The 25,012-nt window shown below is 45.9% G+C and overlaps 3 protein-coding genes across 3 annotated transcripts; all 3 read left to right on the forward strand.

Moving 5' to 3' along the window:
- The first annotated feature begins 5,088 nt into the window (after positions 1–5,088).
- LOC127785138 (alpha-amylase isozyme 3A) lies at positions 5,089–7,037 on the forward strand. Its single transcript, XM_052312559.1, has 4 exons — positions 5,089–5,187; positions 5,314–5,446; positions 5,857–6,662; positions 6,753–7,037. Exons 1-4 carry the CDS (start codon positions 5,089–5,091, stop codon positions 7,035–7,037), a joined length of 1,323 nt encoding a protein of 440 aa, XP_052168519.1.
- An 8,865-nt stretch (positions 7,038–15,902) lies between these two features.
- On the forward strand, positions 15,903–17,392 carry LOC127785192 (alpha-amylase isozyme 3B). The gene is made up of 3 exons (XM_052312618.1): positions 15,903–15,995; positions 16,071–17,009; positions 17,108–17,392. Exons 1-3 carry the CDS (start codon positions 15,903–15,905, stop codon positions 17,390–17,392), a joined length of 1,317 nt encoding a protein of 438 aa, XP_052168578.1.
- A 5,772-nt stretch (positions 17,393–23,164) lies between these two features.
- LOC127784617 (alpha-amylase isozyme 3C) lies at positions 23,165–24,496 on the forward strand. Its single transcript, XM_052311961.1, has 2 exons — positions 23,165–24,124; positions 24,215–24,496. Exons 1-2 carry the CDS (start codon positions 23,171–23,173, stop codon positions 24,494–24,496), a joined length of 1,236 nt encoding a protein of 411 aa, XP_052167921.1. The 5' UTR covers positions 23,165–23,170.
- The last annotated feature ends 516 nt before the right edge of the window (positions 24,497–25,012 follow it).

Genomic DNA, 25,012 nt, shown 5'->3' on the forward strand with positions numbered 1-25,012 from the left:
TCCATCTAGCCAAAGGGCCAATGAACCGGCCTTGTCCCTTAAATAGGCCTTGTCCCTTAAATAGGGGTTGGTCTTGCCCTCTACAGACCCTTCTCCACGTCCAATTCAGGATAGAAACCAAAGGAGACACGAAACATACCTTCCCGAGTAAGGAAACCCATCACTTTCCAAACTTTGGCAATTTTCCACTATTTCGTTCATAGGTGTCAAATTTGGGTGTAAACAGAGTCATCACAAACGGGTAGACGCCAGCCGTGTAGAAACGAAACAGCTGGGTATACGTAACATAGAGCTAATTCTGAGCTCGATCGACCCATGCATCGCCGTTTGATCTACCCGCGTACGATTCACGGCCGTTCGATTGGATGCACCCACCCCCATATAGCCGACCCTATCATAGTTGCTGTAGCCGGTCAGAGCAAGGAAGCATGCAGAAGCTCGACCATGCATCCGCGAACTAGGACAAGCATTACGTGTCGGCTGGATCTGTACATGGATCAGATGCTATTGAATGGCAACGGTATATATGATGTGCATCACATTGGAACGAAGGGAGAAACCTGCATTGTTTTTTTATCAAGCACGGCTGCACATATATTGACAACGAAGGAGTAGATAAACCTGACGACGGTCAATGGATCGGATGGACTTGCGCAGCAGGCCCAAGGCCGATATAAGAGACGGCTTAATTTGCCTTCGTTTTGGATGAGACCAAGCAGTTTCATGCTGGAGAAGCCCAGCTCCAATGGGGCAATCCGGAACTCTTTATCCAGTCCGCTCTTCGTCATCTCCAACATACGAGCTAGGTACAATGCAAACTGCCTAATGTTCTATTCATTTTCTGATCTGAGCGATCTATATATATGACAAGTCTGAAAATCCACATACGTACGTACGCGCGCGTGGACGATCGATGGACTTATCCACGCAAAAATGAGATTGAGGTTTGCAATTTTGCATGCATGCATGCACGCGTCGTTACGTCGGTACTACTACTACATATTGCCCAGATCTTTCCTACGTACGTGCGGCAGCCTTCGTTGACTCCTATTATTTGTTTCATTGTTTGGTGTACGTGTCTGTGTTGCAATGCATTATATACGGATTTGCATGCAGTTGATCGCCGGCGGGCGGCGGCGAGATCAGGCTGAATGGTGAACCCAACCGCCCCAACGACAGGCCGCCACCGTAGTATATATGTCCGTATTGTTCGATTACTCCCTACATACATACTCAATAAAGGAAGTCGTTTAAAAGAGCGATACGGTCTCCAAAACACAACTTTAACTTCTTATTTCTATAAAAATATTTATTAAAAAGTGATATATGTATACTTTTATGAAAGTATTTTTCAAGACAAATCTATACATATACTTTTTATATTTTTAAACTCAATAACTTAAGATTTATTTATGATTTATAATTTTAAGTTTTAACTTAAACATTATCCTAAACGATTTTCTTTTATAAGTATGGAGGGAGTAGACGGTACGTAGGTGCGCGCGAAACATTGAGGGAGAGGGCAAGCTGTGCCTGTGCGTACGTCCTCAGCATGTAGGCAGACTACTGTGTACGTGTTCTCGTTGTCCGCGTGGCTAGCTAGACGTCCGCCATTCACCGCTTCTCGACCTCGATCCCCACCTGCATTTACTCCGAATGATTCAGGGATCGGTACACGCAGCTAGCTAGTCCTAGTACACAAGCCTGGAAAGAACACACTAGCTAGCTAGCCGCTTGGGTACCATGGTGTAAATCAGAATGAATTATTAGCGTATAATTAATTAAGTATTAGTTTAAAAACTTAAAAATATGTTAATACGATTTTTCGAAGTAGCTTTTCTATAAAAACTTTTTGCAAAAAATACACCGTTTAATAGTTTCGAAACATGCGCACGGAAAACGAGCAGGTAAAGTTCGAAAAGTGTTTCAAAGAACACACAAACTTAAGGCCTTGTTTAGTTCCCACACAAAAAAATTTACACTATATCACATCGAACGTTTGAACACCTGCATGAAGTTAAATATAGACTAAAAATATAACTAATTGCATAGATTGCGACTAATTTGCGAGACGAATATTTTAAGCCCAATTGCTTCATGATTTGATAATGTGGTGCTACATTAACTTTTGCTAATGACGGATTAATTAGGCTTAATAAATTCGTCTCGTTGTTTACTGACGGATTCTGTAATTAGTTTTTTTATTAGTACCCGAACACACCATGCGACACCCTATATAACACCCGATGTGACACGTCAAAACTTTACACCCCTGTATCTAAACACCCGCTAATTTAGTAGCCCCAACATCTTCAGCTTTTCTAGGTTCTCGCTAGCTAGTTACTCACCGACTATTTGTTAGAATCCTTCCCTAGCTACGATCTCTGTGTGACACTTGCCTAGCAGTTGATATATGTTTTCTGGGATTTGAAAAATGTCAACCGCGCAAAATGTCAAGCACTGTTGAAGCAGGAATATACATGCCTAGGGGGAAAAAGGAGAAATTTTAGAAAATTCATGCAAAAGTCCCGAAGCTTTTTTTTTCTAAAAGAATGTATAATTTTGGGGGAACGAAAATTGAAATCTTCAAAATTTTGTGAAGCGCCAGCAATGTGGTGGTTAGGGTGGGACATTCGGTCAGACCAACTATCCAATCTTTGTTTTCAATCTTTTGAGAAATTTCGGTAATCTAAAAAGTAAAAGATCGAATTAACTAATTCGTTATCGGTATCCAATATGACCGAAATTTCAAAAGAGATCCAAAACCGCACAAATCCAGAAATTCACGCAAATCCAAAAAAATCACACAAATTGCCATTGGAGTAGATGATCCGAGGAGGTAGACAGAGAGTACGTAGGCTGTCAGCGCAGCGACCATTGGCGGCGGCGGCGGTGCCCATGACCCAACCCTCACCGTGCGCCGCTTAGCATTGGCCAGTGTGGTGGCGTAACATGGAGGAGGAGCTGTAGGCGGCTCGGCACGCTGGTCATGGCCATGGGCGGCGAAGTGGGAGATCGATCATTTCAAGTAAGAATCTATAGCAAGGCAAGGATATACTCACTTGAAATGATATGTGAGTTAGGTTTGCATATATACATCCTATAGGATCGAACACAAGCAACCAAGTCTATCAGAAGGGGGTGAATGGTAGGAAAAACCAAAACCCAAAAAACTTTTAGTGGAAATAAAAGTTACCCTCAAATCGATGAAAATCTCGACGTAGTTTTATCGCCGCCGGTCGGACCGCTCGGACGCCGCCGGTTAGACCGCCGGTATGTCGTCGGTTAGACCACCGAACCCGATGAAACACAAATCGAAGAACTCTCAAAATAGATGACAACTTTATTGCTTCTCTCTGTGTTTACAAAGTGCAACAACAGCACTCCTTACAAAAATCTCGACTAAACTCGAAACCCTAACTAAACTATCAACTCCATGCTCTGAAAAGTGATACAGGGAAGTCACACGCTCTCTCTCTATTTATACCACAAAAACCTCCTACTCAAAGTAGAAGTAGAACTCTAGTCCACTAGGACTCAATACACAATTTCCCAAAACCTGCAGCCACACCGGCCACAGACAAGTCGGACTCTCCTCGCCGTCACAGCAGCGACACGTCCTCCTGTTCTCCTGAGCCAACTCGGCTTGCCACAGCCCCGAGCCAACCTATCAGATCAACACACATGCATGCAGCCACATGCACGTGTACATGCATCCACATACACGCATACACGCCACTGTGTACACATATATGCACAATACAGTAACACCGCTACAGTACCTTGAGTACTGTAGCAACCATATAATACTCCACAATTTTCCTCCGCGAACACCGACGCTTGCACGCACACCTCGTGAAGCCCGCTGCGAAGATCTCTTCCACACGATGTCCATCCATCATGTACCATCTCGTATCCAACTTCGTCACCCGGTATCCTTGACCGTCTGGACCTTAACTCCTCCCTGAGTCTAGTCCCGATCCCCACCGTTGACCGAAGTTGACCTTCAAGAATCCTGACTCTAGTCACCTTCTCACATGGTATCCCGACCGCACTAGACCTCTGTTCCTCCCTGAACATAGTTTCTGTCCTCACCATTGACCAAGGCTGACCTCAAGTCACCTGCACACAATCAGACAAAACAACCGTTTCTGGGCACATATATCACAACCTAACCCACATTAGTCACACGCACACACACCAACATCCACACATCTTTTCAAACCAATTCATCGAATAAATCATTTGTAAAGCCAATTGTTCATCACAAATATTAATCATGACAATGATTTCACAATTGGTATCAGAGTCAGGCTAGGTTAACATCTCTGGCCCGATGGACACGTGTGAAGGCCTGATGGACCGTGGGTGCCTGCGGGGCCCGTATACCTGATGGACCGTGGGCCGGTGGGGGCCCGGATACGGTGAAGGGGCGGTGAAGGGCTAAGGGACACCAATGTGTGAAGGGGGAGATTGTTGAATAGTCTCACATTGGTTGTGGAAGGGCAAAGGACCTAAGATATAAGTGGGGGAGCCCCTCACCTCAATGGCTAGCTTCTGGGGTGAGAAAGGCTCTTTACGATCCTACACATCCTGTTAGCTTCTGTATAACCGTGAAAGAAAATCTCAGGATTTTAAGAATTCTGTTCCGAAATTCTGAGTCGTTGGTCTCCATCTGTGTTTGAGTGGATATGTGAATGAGGTTTGCATACATCCTGTTAGCTTCTGTATAACCGTGAAAGAAAATCTCAGGATTTTAAGAATTATGTTCCGAAATTCTGAACCATGCATGCTGACAGGTTTGGCACGCTCCTATGGCGGCGAAATTAACACAGTGTTGCGCGCCCTTATCCGTTTGATTCGAGCCAATCCAGAAAACCAGGAGCATCCCGGCCGTCTATCCCCGCACTACTATAAATACTTGCCCGGAGACGATTTCTTCTCCACGCAGCAAGAGCCGATCGATCATTGTCCAAGTCTCCAAGCGATCAGCTAGCTGACTTGACGACGCTGCGAGCAGCGGCAGCAAGAGAGCAGCAGCACAAAGGGTTCCCCTTTCACAAGTGTCCGGCCGGCTGCACGTAGGCCATGGGGAAGCAAATGGCCGCCCTGTGTGGCTTTCTCCTCGTGGCGTTGCTCTGGCTCACGCCCGACGTCGCGCACGCGCAGACGCAGATCCTCTTCCAGGTGCTTTATTCATTTCACCCATAAACGGGCAAGGGGGTTCACCTGTGTAAAATTATCGACAGCAAGTCAGAACGGCTAATATAATTCACGTACAACCGAATACGTGTCTGTAACATTTTTGTGCAGGGTTTTAACTGGGACTCGTGGAAGAAGCAGGGTGGTTGGTACAACTTGCTCAAGGACCAGGTGGGCGACATCGCCAGCGCCGGCGTCACGCACGTCTGGCTCCCACCTCCCACGCACTCCGTCTCGCCTCAAGGCCAGCAAGCCATGCATCTCCTTCATCTCGTTACGCTTCTCTTTGTAGCATATTCGTTTCTAAATATTCGACACCATTAACTTTTTAGCATATGTTTAACCGTTTGTCTTATTTAAAAATTTTTGTGAAATATGTAACACTATATGTATACATATAAGTATATTTAACAATAAATTAAATGATAGGAAAAGAATTAATAATTATTTAAATTTTTTAAATAAGATGAACGGTTGAACATATTTAAAAATATAAACGGTATGAAATATTTAGAAAGGGAGGGAGTATATTACGTGACGTAAAGTGTGTTACGGCCAGTGTCTTACTGCAATTACCAGCTGATCTAGCTCATCAGGCAATTGACATGTATGCATGCATGTGTTTAAATCGATTTTTCCCGTGCATGCACGCAGGCTACATGCCGGGACGGCTCTACGACCTGAACGCGTCCAAGTACGGCACCAAGGCGGAGCTCAAGTCGCTCATCGCCGCCTTCCACGCCAAGGGCATCAAGTGCGTCGCGGACATCGTCGTCAACCACCGCTGCGCCGACGACAAGGACGGCCGCGGCGTCTACTGCATCTTCAAGGGCGGCGGCCCGCGCGGCTGCCTGGACTGGGGCCCCTCCATGATCTGCTGCGACGACACGCAGTACTCCGACGGCACGGGCCACCGCGACACCGGCGCCGACTTCGCCGCGGCGCCCGATATCGACCACCTCAACCCGCTCGTCCAGCGGGAGCTCTCCGACTGGCTCAGGTGGCTCAGGAGGGACGTCGGCTTCGACGGCTGGCGCCTCGACTTCGCCAAGGGCTACTCGGCGGCCGTCGCCAGGACGTATGTCCAGAACGCCAGGCCGAGCTTCGTCGTGGCGGAGATATGGAACTCCCTGAGCTACGACGGCGACGGGAAGCCGGCGGCCAACCAGGACGGCCAGCGTCAGGAGCTCGTGAACTGGGTGAAGCAGGTTGGCGGCCCGGCGACGGCGTTCGACTTCACGACCAAGGGCATCCTGCAGTCGGCGGTGCAGGGCGAGCTGTGGCGGATGCGGGACAAGGACGGCAAGGCGCCGGGCATGATAGGCTGGTATCCCGAGAAGGCCGTCACCTTCGTCGACAACCACGACACCGGCTCGACGCAGCGGATGTGGCCATTCCCGTCTGACAAGGTCATTCTGGGCTACGCCTACATCCTCACCCACCCAGGAGTACCATGCATCGTACGCAATTAACTTCTCAAAGCTTGTTATAACATCCATGGATCGATGCTTCATCATTCATAGGTGACAATTTTGTTTTGTGTTGTTTAGTTCTACGACCACGTGTTCGACTGGAACCTCAAGCAAGAGATCAACGCGCTGGCGGCGACGAGGAAGCGCAACGGGATAAACGCCGGGAGCAAGCTGCGCGTCCTGGCGGCGGAGAGCGACATGTACGTGGCGATGGTCGACGAGAGGGTCATCACCAAGATCGGGCCGAGAATAGACGTGGGCAACATAATCCCGTCGGACTTCCACATCGTGGCTCATGGCAATGACTACTGCGTCTGGGAGAAGAGCGGCCTTAGAGTCCCAGAACCAGAAGGTCGGCGCTAGAAACGGCTCACAAGCTAGCTACACAGTTCTTAATAACTTGGTCGCAAAAAAAAAGTTCTTAATAATTTGTACGAGAAATGTTCGTTTCTGTTTGCATATATAGCTTATGAAATCTTACCAATATATACTGCTCTGTTTTCTATAGTTCATCCCGGAAATCTTACCAAATTTTGAATATATCTTTTGCTAGAAAACTTTCTTACTCCAAATTTTTAACATACAAGTAAAAAATACAATAGAATATTCTCTATGATTACTTAAATTGGACCTTATTGATGGTAAGATACTTAATTAGTTGCGTTCTTTTGGGCTTATCGGACGAGCTACTTCATCGTTCATCATTAGCACTCTTTCAAATGTTAAATAGTATATTTTTGAAAAAATCTACATAATTATTTGAAATATATAATAAATCCATTTTTAAGTTTACAATTGCTAATACTTAATTAATTATATACTAATGATATTTCTTATTTTACGTACGGCTTATAAGCTCACTTAAGACTTACTCCTCCCTCCGTTTCATAATGTAAGTCATTTTAGTATTGCTAGAATATATATGTCTAGATTCATCAACATCTATATGAATATGGGCAATACTAGAATGACTTACATTATGAAACGAAGGAAGTAGTTCAAACGAATCCTTAGTCCATGTTCTTTTCAGCTCCTTCACTAAGTTATTTCTATGCATTATTTGTTCCTCTAAAAGTACAATTTCTCGTTAAAAAATCTATCTACCGTATATTTATTAAGTTTATTTACCACAATATTCAAGTTATATCTATAACCATGCAGATAATCCAATACAATAACTTTTTTGAAACTAGGCTATAGTGAAGGCTGCATCACTGCATGGGCTAGCTTCTCATAAAAAAGGAAAAGAAAAAGGAAGAAGGCTACATGAGCCCAGTCAAGAGCAGGAACTATATGGACTTATCGTCAGGGATAAGGGCTGCATAACTAATGGGCCACGGCCCTTCCAGAAGGAATAAGTTCATTTTGATTCCCCTATCTAGTGGTTGAATTTGATTCGAATTCCTAAACCACAATACCGAATATCTTAACCCACAATTATTAAAACCGGTACAATTTGATTCCCTTGGTGGTTTTGGTGGGTTGTTTCGCTGATGTTGCGCCGACGTGACAGTGTTGACGTGGTGTTGATATGGCGCTTATGTGGCATTAGAATTAAAAAATGGGAATCCATTTATGTAGCGCCCGTTCCGTCGTAGCGCCTAGCGGGAAAATTTAAATTCTAAAAACCCTAATTGCGAAAATTGTTTCTTCGCTTGCAGTCAGTCTCCGTGCCATTCCGGATCTCGAATCCCCGATCCATCGTCAAATCCAAACCCTAATCTCAATTATCCTTCCCAATTCAATTCCTCCGCAAAAATCTATTTTGCCTCCCTCAGGTTCGGTGGGCCAATTTCCTCTCGGCCCATCTATCTCTCCCTCCCTCTCTCTCTCTCTCCCTCTCTCTCCCTTTCTCCCTCGCTCTGCCCTTGCGCGTGAGCCGCGCCGCGCCGAGCGCCTCTCCCTCGGCTCTCCCCTCCCTCGCTCTGCTCGTACGCCGCGCGCGCGTGTGCGCGTGAGCCGACGTCGAGCCGAGCGCCCTCCGCCCTCGCTGCCGCTTCCTGCCAACGCCGCCCAAATCATCGCGTCGCCCCGTTGCTTCCCGTGCGCGCACGCCGTGGTGGCCGACCGGCAAGTCGCCGCCGCCGTCAGCACCTGCCGCGCCTGCCCCGCGTCTGCCGCCCGTGTCGCCGCTCCGCTCCAAACCGGTCCTCCATCATCGCCGTCGTCATCGACCCGGCCCCGCCACCACCGCGCGCTAGCTTCCAAGGGACAGAGGCAGAGCTCCTCCTCCCTCTGTCGCGTCGCCCTCTCTCCCTCCTTCTTTTCCTAAAGAGGCAAGGGGCAAGTCCCCTTTCTTCCTTCCTTTTTCCCTTTTCTCTTCCACCGCCGGCGTCATGCCCTCTGTCGCCGTTTTGGCCGCGACCGCTGAGCGCTAGCTCGCTCTTGACCACCCAAGGTCGGTTTCCGAACCGACATTGCCACCCTATAAACCCAAGCCCCTCCCCAAACCAATCTCCCTCGTTTTCGTCTCTCGCCATTGCCGCCACGCCCGTGCCCTCTTCGTCGTCGCCGTTCGTCGTCGCGTGTGTCGGAGAAGCCAGCACGAGCAAGGACGCGTGACGTGGACTCCGGGCGCACCCTCTCCTTCCTCTTCCCCGGCCCGAGGCCGGAGCGATCACGCCCCGCGCCGTCGGCCATCGTCACTGCGCCCGCCCGCACGGTAGTGCATCTCCCCGTTCTCCCTCCTCGTTCCGCCTCCTCCCCTTAGACTCGGTTAGTAGCATGTGTAGCCTCCCCGTAGCAAACTGGCGCCGCCCCGACTGCTGCCGACGCTCGCAGTGGGCTCGCCGCCGTCGCCGCCCGAGTCCGGTAGCCACCTCTCGTCGCCGGCCTCCCACGGTGTGTTTCCTCCTAATCCGGTGCTAGGAATGCATTACCGTAGCCGCGTAGATGCTCTCACCGCCAGGAATTTCCCCCTTTTCTCGCCGCCGGTTGCCGCCACCGCAATCCGCCGCCGACGAACTCCCTCCGGCGAATCCAAGCCGTTGGCTCGTTCCCTCTCGTTCTCCCTCGTCATTCCGGTGTACACCCCGTCGCCCCTCATCGTCGCACGACGTCCCGGAGAAACCACCGCCGCCCGCCATCCATTCGCGACCGGCGCCTTCGTCTTCCTCCAGCCGGCCCGCGTGGTAGCCATATAGGCGCCACGTCAGTGCCACCTCGGCACGACTGGATCGGCTGACCCGGTCAGCCGCTTCCTCCGTTCCACCCTCCCCGTGCGCATGGTCCACGGTGAGCCGTGAGGCTGCGCGTGGGCCCGCCGCGCACCGCGTCCTCCGCGAACCACGCGTGCGCCGCGCCTCCCCTTCCCAAACCCTAGCACGCCCGCGTGCACCTCGCGCATGGTGGGCCGAGCCGCCGACAAGCGGGTCCCACTCGGGACCACGCGAGATGGACCCGGCCCACCGGCTCTCTCTCTCTCTCCTCCCCGCCCGCGCACACGCCTTGGGCCGCCTTCTCGGGCCGGCCAGCCCGTTAAGTTCGGCCGAGCCGCCCCTTTCTCTGGGGCGCGCCCTAGCCGCCCGAGGGAAGTCTAATTCCCTTCCCTCTTTCTTTTCTTTTCTTTTCTCAAAAAAAGGATTTAAATAAATCCTTTTCCTTTAGATCAAAAATCCAATAATCTTAGAAATTCAATATCTTATCAACCGTACATCCGTTCGACTCCGTTCAACTTCCAAAATTCCTCAAATCTCGAGATCTATCTAATGGCATGCTTAGAGGTCAATAATAGGGCTTTATTTTCGCCGTTTGTTGAGTTGTCCCTTTTGCGTGTAGTTTCGGAGCCCGAAGACCCGCAGTGCGAGGATTTCGAAGATCAAGCTCAAGATCTCGAGCAAGGCAAGTCACCTTTGATCATCTTGCACCTATAATTTAAATACAAGTATTTCCTTTTCGCAAATATTGCATGAATAGAATTAACACAAGTAATTCGGCCGCGGCTTGCGAGATAGCCCGTCGGCCCCCAATCCTAATTGCTGCAATTACCCTCCTTGAATTATTGAACACTTAACCCTCCTTTGTCGACTGTTGTGCTTCGATGTACGGGCCTTCGGGCACACGCATCGGAACACCTTCCCTCAAATATAAAACATCCAACGATGGGTAAAACTTGGGTTTTACAAAAGACTTGGAAAACCCGACACCTGGGTTGGTGCTTGCGAACTAAATGTATCTCCAAAATCGCGGACCGGGGAACGTACCGGGAGTACGATTTCCCGCTCTTGCACTTAAGGACCGTTTCCTTGGAATTTCATCCGAACATAAGACAAGTGCGACCACATGGGTGAAATGGGACACCCCTGGCGGAGTAAATTGCTAATCGGGGGAGCCTTGATGCCAAGAGACATGTGGATTCAACGGGGTGGTGTCGGGGAGAATCCCCGGGCTTCCTGGCACAGTATGGTCTGGGACCTAACCTGGTGTTGGTCTGGGACCCCTCTCGTTGGCATATGGTAAACCTGTGTCGGCTTTCGAAATGCCTTGTCATGAAAGCCTCAAGGTCTCCAGACGTGGCTGTTCTGCACGGGCTGGGTGATCCGGGTTAGTAATGTCGTGTGGGTAAAGTGTACCCCCTCTGCAAAGGTTAACAAACTGTTCGAACAGCCGTGCCCACGGTCATGGGCGGATGTGAGGTGATTCCTAGCATAGTTTTGATTGACTACTGCTTTGTGAAATTACTGTTGTGGAATGGGTTCGATGTTTGAAAAATCTGTGGTTGATGGGATCAGCTAGGCCCGGGTGGCCGTTTCAAAGCTGTTGGCCGGGTGCCAACCCTGATCAATTCAAAGACTGATACATTACACATACTCCGACCAGACGTGACGCACTGTCCCATCCGTGTCGTTTGAGAAGCACTCACTTAGTTGTTCCAAAAGGGAGTTTAAATAAAATCAATTGCAAAAAACAACAGCCTTTCCCTTGAAGCCTGCATTAAACACTTAATTCCCATGGCTTGCTGAGTACTCCTGTACTCACCCTTGCTCTACATAAATAATCCCCCCCTAGTTGCTGAAGAAGATGATGTGGCCCCCGCTGACGAGGAGTTCTTCCAGGAGCAAGTCGGCTACGATGAGTTTTAGGGTTTCGGCCTAGTTCCCAAGTCGCGCCTGTGATGATTGGTCCAAGTCTTGGCTTCCGCTTTCTCTTTTGTAATGCAGTTGTGAGCTCGGGATCTGTCCGCAGCCCAACATGACTGTACTCCTACTCTATAGTAAAGAGACCTCTGTTGCTGTGATATACTGTCTTCCCGTGATACCAGCACTGTTTCCTGGGACTGGTATCGTTTAACAGGTTAATTTGGAGCGTCACGGGCTAGTTCCGCTCGGGGCTAGTTCAGGGCGTGACAATTTATCATTCACATAAAAAAATATTTTGGACCCACTGACATAAGGGCCCACATCCACATGTCATCCTCTCACTTTTCCTTCTTTCTCCCTTTCTCTCACTGGCGTGCCACATCAAATTTTTTTTAGATGGCAATGTATTTAATGCTATGGGCACCTAATTTTTTTTTCTTATTCTCATTGCCATTTATCTATTTCTTATAATATTCCTAAAAAAATGTGAAATTTGAAACCTCTAAGTTGAAGCCTGCATGAATTTATGTAGAAATTAGAACCCGTGGGTTGGCTCATGAAAAGCCATATGGACGGAAATAGAGAGAGAAAGCGACATGGACAAGGAAGAGAAAGAGTGGGGAAGAAGGATGCTTTGAGATTAGAGAATGCTTCGATACTATAGGATAGGTGCACTTTCGCTCTATAATCTAGAAGCCATGGTCCCTCTAAATATAAGTTTTTCACGTGGTTGGTACTGCAAAATAGGCTTTGGAAAACCGACCAAGTACAACGGTGAGGATGACCCAACCAAAGAATTTGCCCACTATGTTAAACTTGCAACGAGACAACTATATACCTCATAGCACACTGCCAAGTCACAAAGAGAATCTCGGGAGCCATAGCAAGGTGGGCACAGATCAACCTACAAATGGAGCAATGAAACACCATAGATATGGTGGAAAACTTGGTGGGCAACCTTAGCCCACACAACCGGAATATTGAAGAACACGCTCCGGTCACTCATTCTCCTAGTCAGTTGGGAAATATGGAAAGAGAGGAATGCTTATGCATGTGTTCCAGGCTTCCAACGCATCACATCAACGCCTACTATCATTATAGCAAAAATAAAGTAGGAGGCCAGAGACATACACCCAGACCTACTCTCACAACATTGTTATCTCTCTAAGTTTTTTTTGCCCCCTACGGTCCTACCAGGCAAATCCTGCTAACACCTATAGGTAAACTCATTTCTCCTCCTTTATTAATGAAAAGAGGCCATCCTCATGTCCTCTTATTCGAAAAAAAGGTTGATAGGTGCTATAATCACAGGAAGGGTCTAAGGAGGTGAAAATGCTAACGGGCGATCGACCATGCACGTGCAATCCTGTCCGTACCTTTTTTTTTTGGCTCACATGGTTTTCAGCTTTTCATTTTCTAACAAATCTTTTTATGGGCTTATGATCATCTCGTTTTCCCTTTTTAAGCTGGCATAGGCAACTTGTTTTTTAATTTGTTTGAAGTGTATATACAAAATCGTATATGTATACAATTCTATTGTATATATAAAGTTTATGTGTATATAATGTTTCTATGCATAATTTTTTTATAAGGGTAGACAAACACACTACTTCAACTTGTTTGAAACTTGTATATACAAAATTTTGTATGTTTGAACAAAGTCTTTATGTACAAAGCTTTGTTTGTCGGTGGCGTCGGGTGCGGGTTAGACTTGGCAATGCTCTCGAGATCCGAGTGTGACGAGGCGAACGAGTACATTGGCGTCGGCACCAGGATGGTGGTCTCCGTCGCAGCCAACGCGCCTTGGACAATCGGGAACGCAGACGGCCTAGACTGCTTGCTGCGCGCGCCGACACGGACGTGGACCACCCTGACGTGGATTACGAAAGAGAAAGAGAGATGATGACGTACGTGGTCACTTGACGTGTGGGGCCCACGTGGGTCCCATGCTGAGTCAACTGCCACGTCGGAAAAAACCGGAGTCAAAACCGCCGAGGGACGTAGTTTGCATTGGTTTTGTAAGTTGATGGATGCATTGTATCTGGCTTTGCGGTTGGGGGACGATTTTGTAACTCGATGACAAGTTGAGGGACCTACGGTGTACTTTTTCCTAATTTTTTTCAATCGGGCTAACATGTTACTGGGCCTAAAAGGCTGCTCGTTGGGCCGTTCAAAGAGAAATATATATGGGCCGATGCTGCTTGGACTCTTGTGGAAACGGAAAAACGGATGCTAAGAGCGCATGTGACATCTTATCGTCATTTTCAAGGGTTAATTGGATCATACCACTGCAAATGTCGTAAATTAGAAAAATACCACTACTATTTACGGTATCGGCTAGGTGCCACTAGAATTTTGAGAAATTAAATCCATATCACCCCGTCATGTTTTCCATCCTTCCCGTCACACTTTCCGTCCTTCCCGTCGCTCTTTCCAGGAGGCTGAGGGCACGGAGGCTGGCGTTGTGGGCGGCAGACAGCGGAGCCGCCGGGTCAAGGAGGCGGAGCGGCGGAGTTGCCGGCCGGCGTCGTGGCCGGCGGACGGAGACGAGGGGTCGAGGAGGCGGAGCGGTGGAGTTGCCGGCCGGCGTCGTCCTCCGCTCCTCGCTGCCGACCCGCTCCTCACCCGCTACGGCGCCGTCGTGGTGGACGACGCGCACGACGGGATGGCGCTCACCGGCGTCATTCTCAGTCGTCGGCCCATTCATCTTGAAGCAACAGCAACCAGTCATATCCAATTTCCATCCCGGTCCGTCGTCCCCTAGCTGCCGGCATGCCAGCCACAAGCAACCCTCGTCAAGCTGCATCAAGTAGCAACCTCGTCGTCGATCTGCATCATCAAGCAACAACAACCGTTTCGGCATCTAGTGGTTGACATTCACCGAGCAGAAGCCCGGCCGGATTTGGCGCTGGATGCGGTGCTCGTTGAAGCCGCCCGTCACGTACGGCGCCTCTTCCCGTCCCCATCGCATCACTCATCCTCACCGTCTCCTCGTCCTCATCGTCAATTGCGGTAACCTCATCCAAGTCATCGTCTACAAGCAGCAACAAGCCAGCTTCATTCCGGCGGTGGCGGCGGGCTGAACCACGGTGGCCGTGGCTTTGTGCTGCTGATGCTGCGCCGCAAGCTGCTCTCAACCACGCGTCCCCTCCCATGGAACTCGTCGACAGACTGCAGGCACTTGGCCGCGTCCTCCTCGGCAGACGGCAGACCAGGCACTTGGTCGAGGTCCTCGAGTCCGCAAACACGCGCGTGCCGGTCTTGATGGCGGCGCCGCGGCGGAGTGGGCCGGCGCGGGACGAGTTGAGGAGGCCGAAGTCGAGGCCAGAGACCATCCCCCGAGAGGCGCTGGTCGTCGAGTTCGGCGGTGCTTTCAACGGCGAAGTAGAAAGACGGCACCTAGTTAGGAAATTAACGGGGGAAGGACGGAACATGCGACGGGGTGGCATGAATCCAATTTACTAAAATTCCAGTGGCACCTAGCCGATATCACGAATAGTAATAGTATTTTTTTAATTTGCCACATTTACAGTGGCATAGATACAATTAACCCCATTTTCAATCGCGCGTCCCTCAAGCGGTAAAACAGGACTCCGTAGGTAGTCAAACGGCCTGGAAACTAACCAGTGCAGAATCGCAGGATACCATAACCTGAATAAATCATACACACAAACCGGAAAAAAGAATAAAGAAAGAAAGAGGATAAATGGTAGCCAATTTGTGTTAGGGCGCAGCAGCCAGAGCCGAAAGCTTCTGAAGCTGATGCGATCAAACCTCAAAAGACCATGGGCAGCCAGCACGGAAGTTACAAACCGAAGCCGCGCGGCGCGCATACGCATCAGAAAGGCGCGCAATAACGGACCACCCATACGGCGGCCGCGCTCTGTTCGCGGCGTCCCTGCGCCTGCATCGCACGCCATCCAAGGCTGCATAGCACGACGCATACATATCTCACGCGCCCTTTTTATCTGCTTATAAATGAGATAGCCCACATAGCAGCGCTGCCGTTTCTCCTCTTCTCTCGTTGGGGGCAACCGAACTTATCCAACAACGATCCATCCATTGGCCAAGTGGCTGCCGTGCTGCACCTATAAATTCACATGCACCGGCATGCCACTCCACACAACTCAGCTACTCGAAAGAAGCAGCAATGGCAAAGCGCATAGCCTCAATGAGCAGCCTCCTCCTTATCGCCTTGCTCTGTCTGAGCTCTCACTTGGCCCAAGCCCAGGTCCTCTTCCAGGTAAGCATCCTGTAGTACAATGTCACATTACATAAAAAAAATGACTTGCGTTTGACATGACTGTTCTTGGTGTAGGGGTTCAACTGGGAGTCGTGGAAGAAGCAGGGCGGGTGGTACAACTTCCTCCATGGCCACGTCGACGACATCGCCGCGACCGGTGTCACGCACGTCTGGCTCCCACCGCCGTCGCACTCCGTCGCCCCGCAGGGATACATGCCGGGCCGGCTCTACGACCTGGACGCTTCCAAGTACGGCACGGGGGCAGAGCTCAGGTCGCTGATCGCCGCCTTCCACAGCAAAGGCATCAAGTGCGTCGCCGACATCGTCATCAACCACCGGTGCGCGGATTACAAGGATAGCCGTGGCATCTACTGCATTTTCGAGGGTGGCACGCCGGACAGCCGCCTCGACTGGGGCCCCGACATGATCTGCAGCGACGACACGCAGTACTCCAACGGCCGCGGTCACCGCGACACCGGCGCAGACTTCGGCGCGGCGCCCGACATCGACCACCTCAACACGCGTGTGCAGACAGAGCTGTCCGACTGGCTCAATTGGCTCAAGTCCGACGTCGGCTTCGACGGCTGGCGCCTCGACTTCGCCAAGGGATACTCGGCGGCCGTCGCCAAGACGTACGTCGACAACACCGACCCGTCCTTCGTCGTCGCCGAGATATGGAGCAACATGCGTTACGACGGCAACGGTGAGCCGTCGTGGAACCAGGACGGTGACCGGCAGGAGCTGGTGAACTGGGCGCAGGCCGTCGGTGGCCCTGCGTCAGCGTTCGACTTCACGACCAAGGGCGAGCTGCAGGCGGCGGTGCAAGGTGAGCTGTGGCGGATGAAGGACGGCAACGGCAAGGCGCCGGGGATGATTGGCTGGCTGCCGGAGAAGGCCGTCACCTTCATCGACAACCATGACACTGGCTCCACACAGAACTCATGGCCGTTCCCCTCCGACAAGGTCATGCAGGGCTACGCCTACATCCTCACACACCCTGGAGTACCCTGCATTGTGAGTCCTCAGCTGCATGAATACGAATGCCATAAAGAAAAATCTAATTTTCTCAACCAGTTTCTCCGACTAAATTCTTTTATTGACTATGTGTGCAGTTCTACGACCATGTATTTGACTGGAACCTGAAGCAGGAGATCAGCACATTAGCTGCAGTGAGATCAAGAAATGAGATTCATCCCGGGAGCAAGCTGAAAATCCTTGCTGCTGAGGGAGACGTCTATGTCGCCATGATCGATGATAAGGTCATAACAAAGATTGGGACACGGTATGACGTGGGCAACTTAATCCCGTCAGACTTCCATGTCGTTGCTCACGGCAACAATTACTGCATTTGGGAAAAGAGCGGTCTCAGAGTTCCTGCAGGGCGGCACCACTATTAGGCGAAGAAAATTTTTCAGGACTATTTGGTGCCTGGAATAAGATTTGAATTATATCCTAAATAACCAGATTATGATTGTATGAGATTTCTTAATCTGAGCAAAGCGTTGAGCATTGCTCCGATATTTCTATGTATTCTACCTGCCTGGGGATATGATATTTGTATCCTCTAGAAGTAAAGATGATTTTAACTCAAAAGTCCATTGACTTTACTGCTACATTTTAATCAGTTGCAGCACTGTTTTGATCAAATGCAAACGTTCCTGACAGCAGACTCATCACTAAACTTTAGGGAAATTAATTAACCTGCATACTAGTCCAGTGCATTGTACTCCCCCCTTCCAAAAAAAAGACAAACCCTGAGTTTCCGTGTCCAACTTTGACTGTCCGTCTTATATGAAATTTTTTTATAATTCGTATTTTCATTGTTATTAGATGATAAAACATGATAAATATTTTATGTATGACTTGTTTTTTTAATTTTTTTTATAATTTTTTTAAATAAGACGAACGGTTAAACATTGGATACAAAAATCAGGGTTTGTCTTTTTTTGGACGGAGAGAGTATACCTTACGAAGCACCTGAGCACTACTACTGCTGATGCTGCTTGCATTGACCTAGGACCGACGGCCTGCTGCTGTGCGTGCACTACTACTTGCTTAGCTATATTGGGCTACAGCCCAAGCCAGCCAGAACTCTCTTTTCTTCTTTTTTTCCCCCTTTTTTTTCATCAGACAATTCTTTTTGCGCGTTACACTAACTTAATTACCTCGTTGTGAATTTAAGAACTTTTCGGACAATGCGCGGTAACAATTTCTAAGCTTTGAACCGGTGACACGGTAGTATCATCAGATAACCTCAATGGTTCAAATTGCTACGACGTGTAAAAGTACTTAACGAGTTCTTGCATACTAATCTCGAGGCCACCTAGCATTTAGAGATCAAGTTTGATATTGTCACTGCTATATTGAACTGGACCACCCATATATAGGCGTTCGTTGTACACGATGTCTTGCTTCGTGCAATGGAACCTGATATCCGGCAGGTTTTTACTCACTCCGTACTAAAATATAAGAGATTTTTAATAGATGATCTTTATTCAGATTTATAGTACTAGAAAATGTTACATTGATCTATATTTTGAGAAGTATGATAGAAGAACCATAATAACCATTGGTTCCACTATTTATTTTCAAGTGGGCTGGCAAAAATAGGAATCAATAGGCGAGGGCTTGACCTTGAAGTTAACAGAGAAAATATTCACGCATGCTATTGTAGCAGGGACATGCAAGATTGTTAGTATCTGATATTTTAGGTAGTATATTTATCTAAAGTAGTAGGATTATGTTATCGGGATATTATGATATTTTCTTTTAAAAGTTTAATTTAATATTTATATTAATTATATAGAGCTGATCTAGATTGATAATAATAAATAACATAAGGATAGATTTGTCAAGAAGTACCTACTAATACTAATAGTTTTATTTAACATTGATTTCGAAGATATGAACACAAATGCATTCATATAGTTTTGATTTTTGAATTCAAATAATGTCTAGTTGGAAACAGTTAGTATCTTGTTCCTAGAGTGATTCTAATGATCCTACGCTATATATCCCGATACTAGTGTGATACCAGTCGAAAACGATCCTAGAATACGTATCCGATACTGACAACCTTGGGGGCAGGCAACGCACCTCCTATCCGACCAAGACATGACCTAAGTCATTGGCCGACATGTCCCGACTTAAAGCTAATACAAGTTTCCTAGTAGGTGACCAGGATTAAACCAAGTTGCCCTTGTTGGGAACATTTAGAGCTTGTGGTAGAGTGGCTAGTGGTACATGAAGGATGGAGATGAAGCTTGGTGCCCACGCTAACTGAAAGGAATATTCTCTTAGAATATGCTAGGAGCCATTCCAACCACTCTTACATCATAGGACGGTGATATGTGCTATTATACTATTAGGGTTTATAGTCCCACAACGGCATCAATCTAACTTCATATGTACTTGTCATAAATTAAAGACACCAGATACTGTAGCAACATAGATTACATTTTATCGAAAATAGTGACAGTGAGAGCCATTTGGAGCATATCAGATTCACCTTACAACTAGGATAGGTAGGAAAACCATCTCCTTGTTTATCCCTATTTTATTTGTGACCTCTTGGATCATAACATTCACCACGTCGCACCACTTGACAATTTCTATTTTTCAATCCGAACTTCATTATTTTTCCACATGGATCCATGTTATTATACAAATCTAATTGATGGTTTCTTTCATTTTAGGGGCTGTTTAGGTTGATGCCATTTTCAACCATACTATTTTTTTAGCATAGTTGCCAAAAATATGTCTATGTTTAGTTTGTTGCCAAATCTATTATATAATTAAAGGAATAGAAAAAGGAGCCTCCACGTTCGCTCTCATGGTCTAAAAATTCTCATATTAATCGGAGAAAAAGAAAAAGCAGAGTCCATATAGAAATACAATTTAGAAATAGCTGAAATTCGGAATTAAAAAATAAGGAATATTAGAAGAGGAGACTATAGTCCATATAGAAATACAATTTAGAAATAGTTGAAATTCGAAATTAAAAAATAAGGAATATTAGAAGAGGAGACTAGAGTCCATATAGAAATACAATTAGGAAATAACTGAAATTCGGAATTAAAAATAAGGAATATTAGAAGAGGAGACCAAAGTCCATATAGAAATACAATTAGGAAATAACTGAAATTCGGAATTAAAAATAAAGAATATTAGAAGTAGAGTATAGAGTAAATACAATTAGGAAATAATAGAAATTCGGAATTAAAAATTAAGGAATATTAGAAGTAGGGTATAGAGTCCATATAGGAATTTAAAACTAACAAAAATTTGGAATAAAAATAATAAAATTAAAAGTATATATAGTATTAAAGGAATAGAAAAAATAGCCTCCACGTTCGCTCTCATGGCCTAGAAATTCTCACATTAATCGGAGAAAAATAAAAAAACAAAGTCCATATTGCGTAAAATTTTTGAATAAGACGAATGGTCAAACATGTGAGAAAAAACCAACGGCGTCATCTATTTAAAAAATAGAGGTAGTACAATTTAGAAATAGCTGAAATTCGGAATTAAAAAATAAGGAATATTAGAAGAGGAAACTAGAGTCCATATAGAAATACAATTTAGAAATAGCTGAAATTCGGAATCAAAAAATAAGGAATATTAGAAGAGGAGACTAGAGTCCATATAGAAATATAATTAGGAAATAACTGAAATTCGGAATTAAAAATAAGGAATATTAGAAGTAAAGTATAGAGTTCATATAGAAATATAATTAGGAAATAATAGAAATTTGGAATTAAAATAAGAAATATTAGAAGTAGAGTATAGAGTCCATATAGAAATACATTTAAGAAAAAAAATAGAAATTTTGAACTAAAAAATAAGGAATATTAGATGTAGAATATATAATCCATATAGGAATTTAAAACTAACTAAAATTTGGAATAAACATAATAAAATTAAAAGTATATATATTATTAAAGGAATAGAAAAAGGAGCCTCCACGTTCGCTCTTATGGCCTAGAAATTCTCACATTAATCGGAGAAAAAGAAAAAGCAGAGTCCATATAGAAATATAATTTAGAAATAGCTAAAATTCGAAATTAAAAAATAAGAAATAATAGAAGAGGAGACTAGAGTCCATAGAGAAATACAATTAGGAAATAACTGAAATTCAGAATTAAAAATAAGGAATATTAGAAGTAGAGTATAGAGTCCATATATAAATACAATTAGAAAATAATAGAAATTCGAAATTAAAAATAAGGAATATTAGAAGTAGAGTATAGAGTCCATATAGAAATACAATTAGGAAATAATAGAAAATCGGAATTAAAAAATAAGAAATATTAGAAGTAGAGTATAGAGGTCATATAGGAATTTAAAACTAACTAAAATTTGGAATATACATAGTAAAATTAAAGTAGAGTTTAGAGTCCGTATAAAAATACAATTAGCAAATAACTAAAATTCGAAATTAAGAAAAACATGGGAAGAAGTGTTTAAAGTCAATATAGAAATACAATTTAGAAGTAACTGAAATTCGAAATTAAAAATTAAAGAATATTGAAAGATGAGTTTAGAGTTCACATAGAAATACAATTAGAAATAATAAAAATTCAGAAATAAAAATAAATAATATTGGAAGAAGAGCATAGAGTCTATATAGAAATACAATTTACAGAAAATTCAGAATTAAAAAAAATAAATATTAAAATACGAGTCTAGAGTATATATAGTAATATATATAATTACAAATAACTAAAATTTGGTATTAAAAATAATTAATAACTAACACGTATATAAAATATAATATGAATATTACATATTAGTAGTTTTGTAAAGTTATTGCAAAATTTAAAATTATGTTGTTATTTTAATATTTTTGAATAATATAATGAGAAAACATATATGCTATTATATGAGAGAAAATATAATAATGCTAGCCGAGCAATATGCGCGGGGCACCATGCTAGTTTTAGTAAATACATAAGAAATCCTGTCAAAATTTTGGCAATATTGTCATCTTGCCATATTGCCAAAATTTAATAAGGTTTATTTTGGCTACAATCTGAACAAGCCCTTAATCTTCAATGTTAGTAATTTTCATTAACTAATTCTAGCGAGGACTCTTGTTTTAATCAGAATTTCCATCCTTGATTTATTTACTTTTTTATTTAATTAACATGGAATGTACGAGCCCCATCAACTGGCCAAGAGCTGATTTGATGCCAAAACATGGTTCATTAGCGATAAAAAATAATTTATAAATGAAAATTTTATATATGTGTTTTTAATTAGTAACTTAAAAGCTAATGCTACAAAAGAAATACATTAAAAATATTCTAAAATCAACTACAGAATTATGTTTTGAATCAGATTTTAGCAGCGGTTGATTTTATATAGGACAAACAATGAGGCTCTAATTCCAATCAATAAAGCTAGCCGAATGGCATTCCCTTGAAAAAGAAAACAATGAGGCTCTAATTCTAGGAAGTGTCCGGCAAAAGTACGTGTACAACAAGGATAATTAAATTCATGATGGATGGATGAATTGTATAATGTAATTTGGATACCAAAGAAGAAAACTAGCAAACATAGGAAATAAAGAAAAAACATTAATTGCGAAACAAAATTCGAATTGGTTTTAGCTAGCTGCCCTTCGGTGGATGTGCGCCAACAGAGACGATCGCATGAAGGAAGGCTGCAGCCTGGAACAGCCTCGCCTCCTCCAGGGAACGGGAACGGGAAGAACAAAAGGAAGCTTTACCTGGAGCCCACAACGCTATCCAAGGCTTTATCTAACTTCCTATTGGCCTCCTTTTTATCCTCTTTTAAATGAGCGCAACTCGTCGCCGTGCCGTTGCATTTCTCGTTAGGAGCAACTGAACTTATCCAACGAATTGAACAATCAATTCACCCGGAGAGGTACGTCTGCATGCCGGGCTGCACCTATAAATTCCCATGCACCAGCATTCCCCATCCACACAACTCAGCTTGTATCTGAGACACGCAATGGCAAAGCATTCCACCACAATGAGCGGCTTCCTATTCTTCGTCTTGCTCTGTTTGGGCTCTCACTTAGCCCAGGCTCAGGTTCTCTTTCAGGTGAGTCTCACTGATCATTTGATCTGCTGTACTTCCCGTTAGTATGTCACATGACAATAGGAAATAGTTCCTAGCTATGAACAAATTTGACGTACCTGCACGTTGACATGATGTTGGTGCAGGGATTCAACTGGGAGTCATGGAAGAAGCAGGGTGGGTGGTACAACTTCCTCCATAGCCACGTCGACGACATCGCCGCGACCGGAGTCACACACGTCTGGCTCCCGCCGCCGTCGCACTCCGTCGCGCCACAGGGATACATGCCGGGACGGCTCTACGACCTGGACGCGTCCAAGTACGGCACGGGGGCAGAGCTCAGGTCGCTGATCGCCGCCTTCCACAGCAAGAGCATCAAGTGCGTCGCCGACATCGTCATCAACCACCGGTGCGCGGATTACAAGGATAGCCGTGGCATCTACTGCATCTTCGAGGGTGGCACGCCGGACAGCCGCCTCGACTGGGGTCCCGACATGATCTGCAGCGACGACACGCAGTACTCCAACGGCCGCGGTCACCGCGATACTGGCGCAGACTTCGGCGCGGCGCCCGACATCGACCACCTCAACACGCGTGTGCAGAGAGAGCTCTCCGACTGGCTCAACTGGCTCAAGTCCGACGTCGGCTTCGACGGCTGGCGCCTCGACTTCGCCAAGGGATACTCGGCGACCGTTGCCAAGACGTACGTGGACAACACCGACCCGTCCTTCGTCGTCGCCGAGATATGGAGCAACATGCGTTACGACGGCAACGGTGAGCCGTCGTGGAACCAGGACGGTGACCGGCAGGAGTTGGTGAACTGGGCGCAGGCCGTCGGTGGCCCTGCATCGGCGTTCGACTTCACGACCAAGGGCGAGCTGCAGGCAGCGGTGCAAGGTGAGCTGTGGCGGATGAAGGATGGCAACGGCAAGGCGCCGGGGATGATTGGCTGGCTGCCGGAGAAGGCTGTCACCTTCATCGACAATCATGACACTGGCTCCACACAGAACTCATGGCCGTTCCCCTCCGACAAGGTCATGCAGGGCTACGCCTACATCCTCACACACCCTGGAGTACCCTGCATTGTGAGTGCTCAGCTTGATAATCTCCATCGCTATCAGAAATCGATATTTGTTAACCATAATCTCGAACTAACATTCCGTCTATCTGTACAGTTCTACGACCATGTGTTTGACTGGAACTTGAAGCAGGAGATCAGCACATTGGCCGCGGTGAGGTCAAGAAATGGAATTCATCCTGGGAGCAAGCTGAACATCCTTGCTGCTGACGGAGATGTCTACGTCGCCATGATCGATGACAAGGTGATCACAAAGATTGGGACTCGGTATGATGTGGGCAACTTGATCCCGTCAGACTTCCATGTCGTTGCTCACGGCAACAATTACTGCGTCTGGGAAAAGAGTGGTCTTAGAGTTCCAGCAGGGCGGCGCCACTAGGCCAAATATTTCTTTCAGGACTATTTTGTGCCTGAAATAAGAAGTTTAAATGATGTCTTAAATAACAAGAAAGTGATTGATTGATTGTATGACAGACATATTTTTGTCAGGACTATTTTATGCTTGGAAAAGAAATTTAAATGATATCCTAAATACCTGGAATATGATAGTATGCCATTTCATTCAAACAAATTATTAAAATTTGCTCTGACCGTCTGACGTGTCAAGGGTTCAATGTGGAGTATTATTCTTGCCTCAGCCCTCAGGACTTTTGCCCCACTAGCTGTGAAGTGATTTTTTTTTTGTTTAAATTCGCTTGGTGTTAGTAGTTTACCACAACAATCTGGAAATTACCTTACCTCAGCGCAGTATGAAAATGTTTGTCTTCTATCTATACTCTTCTAAATGAAGGCAATTGTGGTGGTGGTGGTGAAAACTCAAAAATATTAGCAGAAAACAACATGTTCATCATACTGCAGATGGAGCAATTGAATAATGGGTGCGTTTTCTACTCTA

This window comes from Oryza glaberrima, chromosome 9 (genome assembly GCF_000147395.1).
Source record: "Oryza glaberrima chromosome 9, OglaRS2, whole genome shotgun sequence".
Taxonomy (NCBI): domain Eukaryota; kingdom Viridiplantae; phylum Streptophyta; class Magnoliopsida; order Poales; family Poaceae; genus Oryza; species Oryza glaberrima.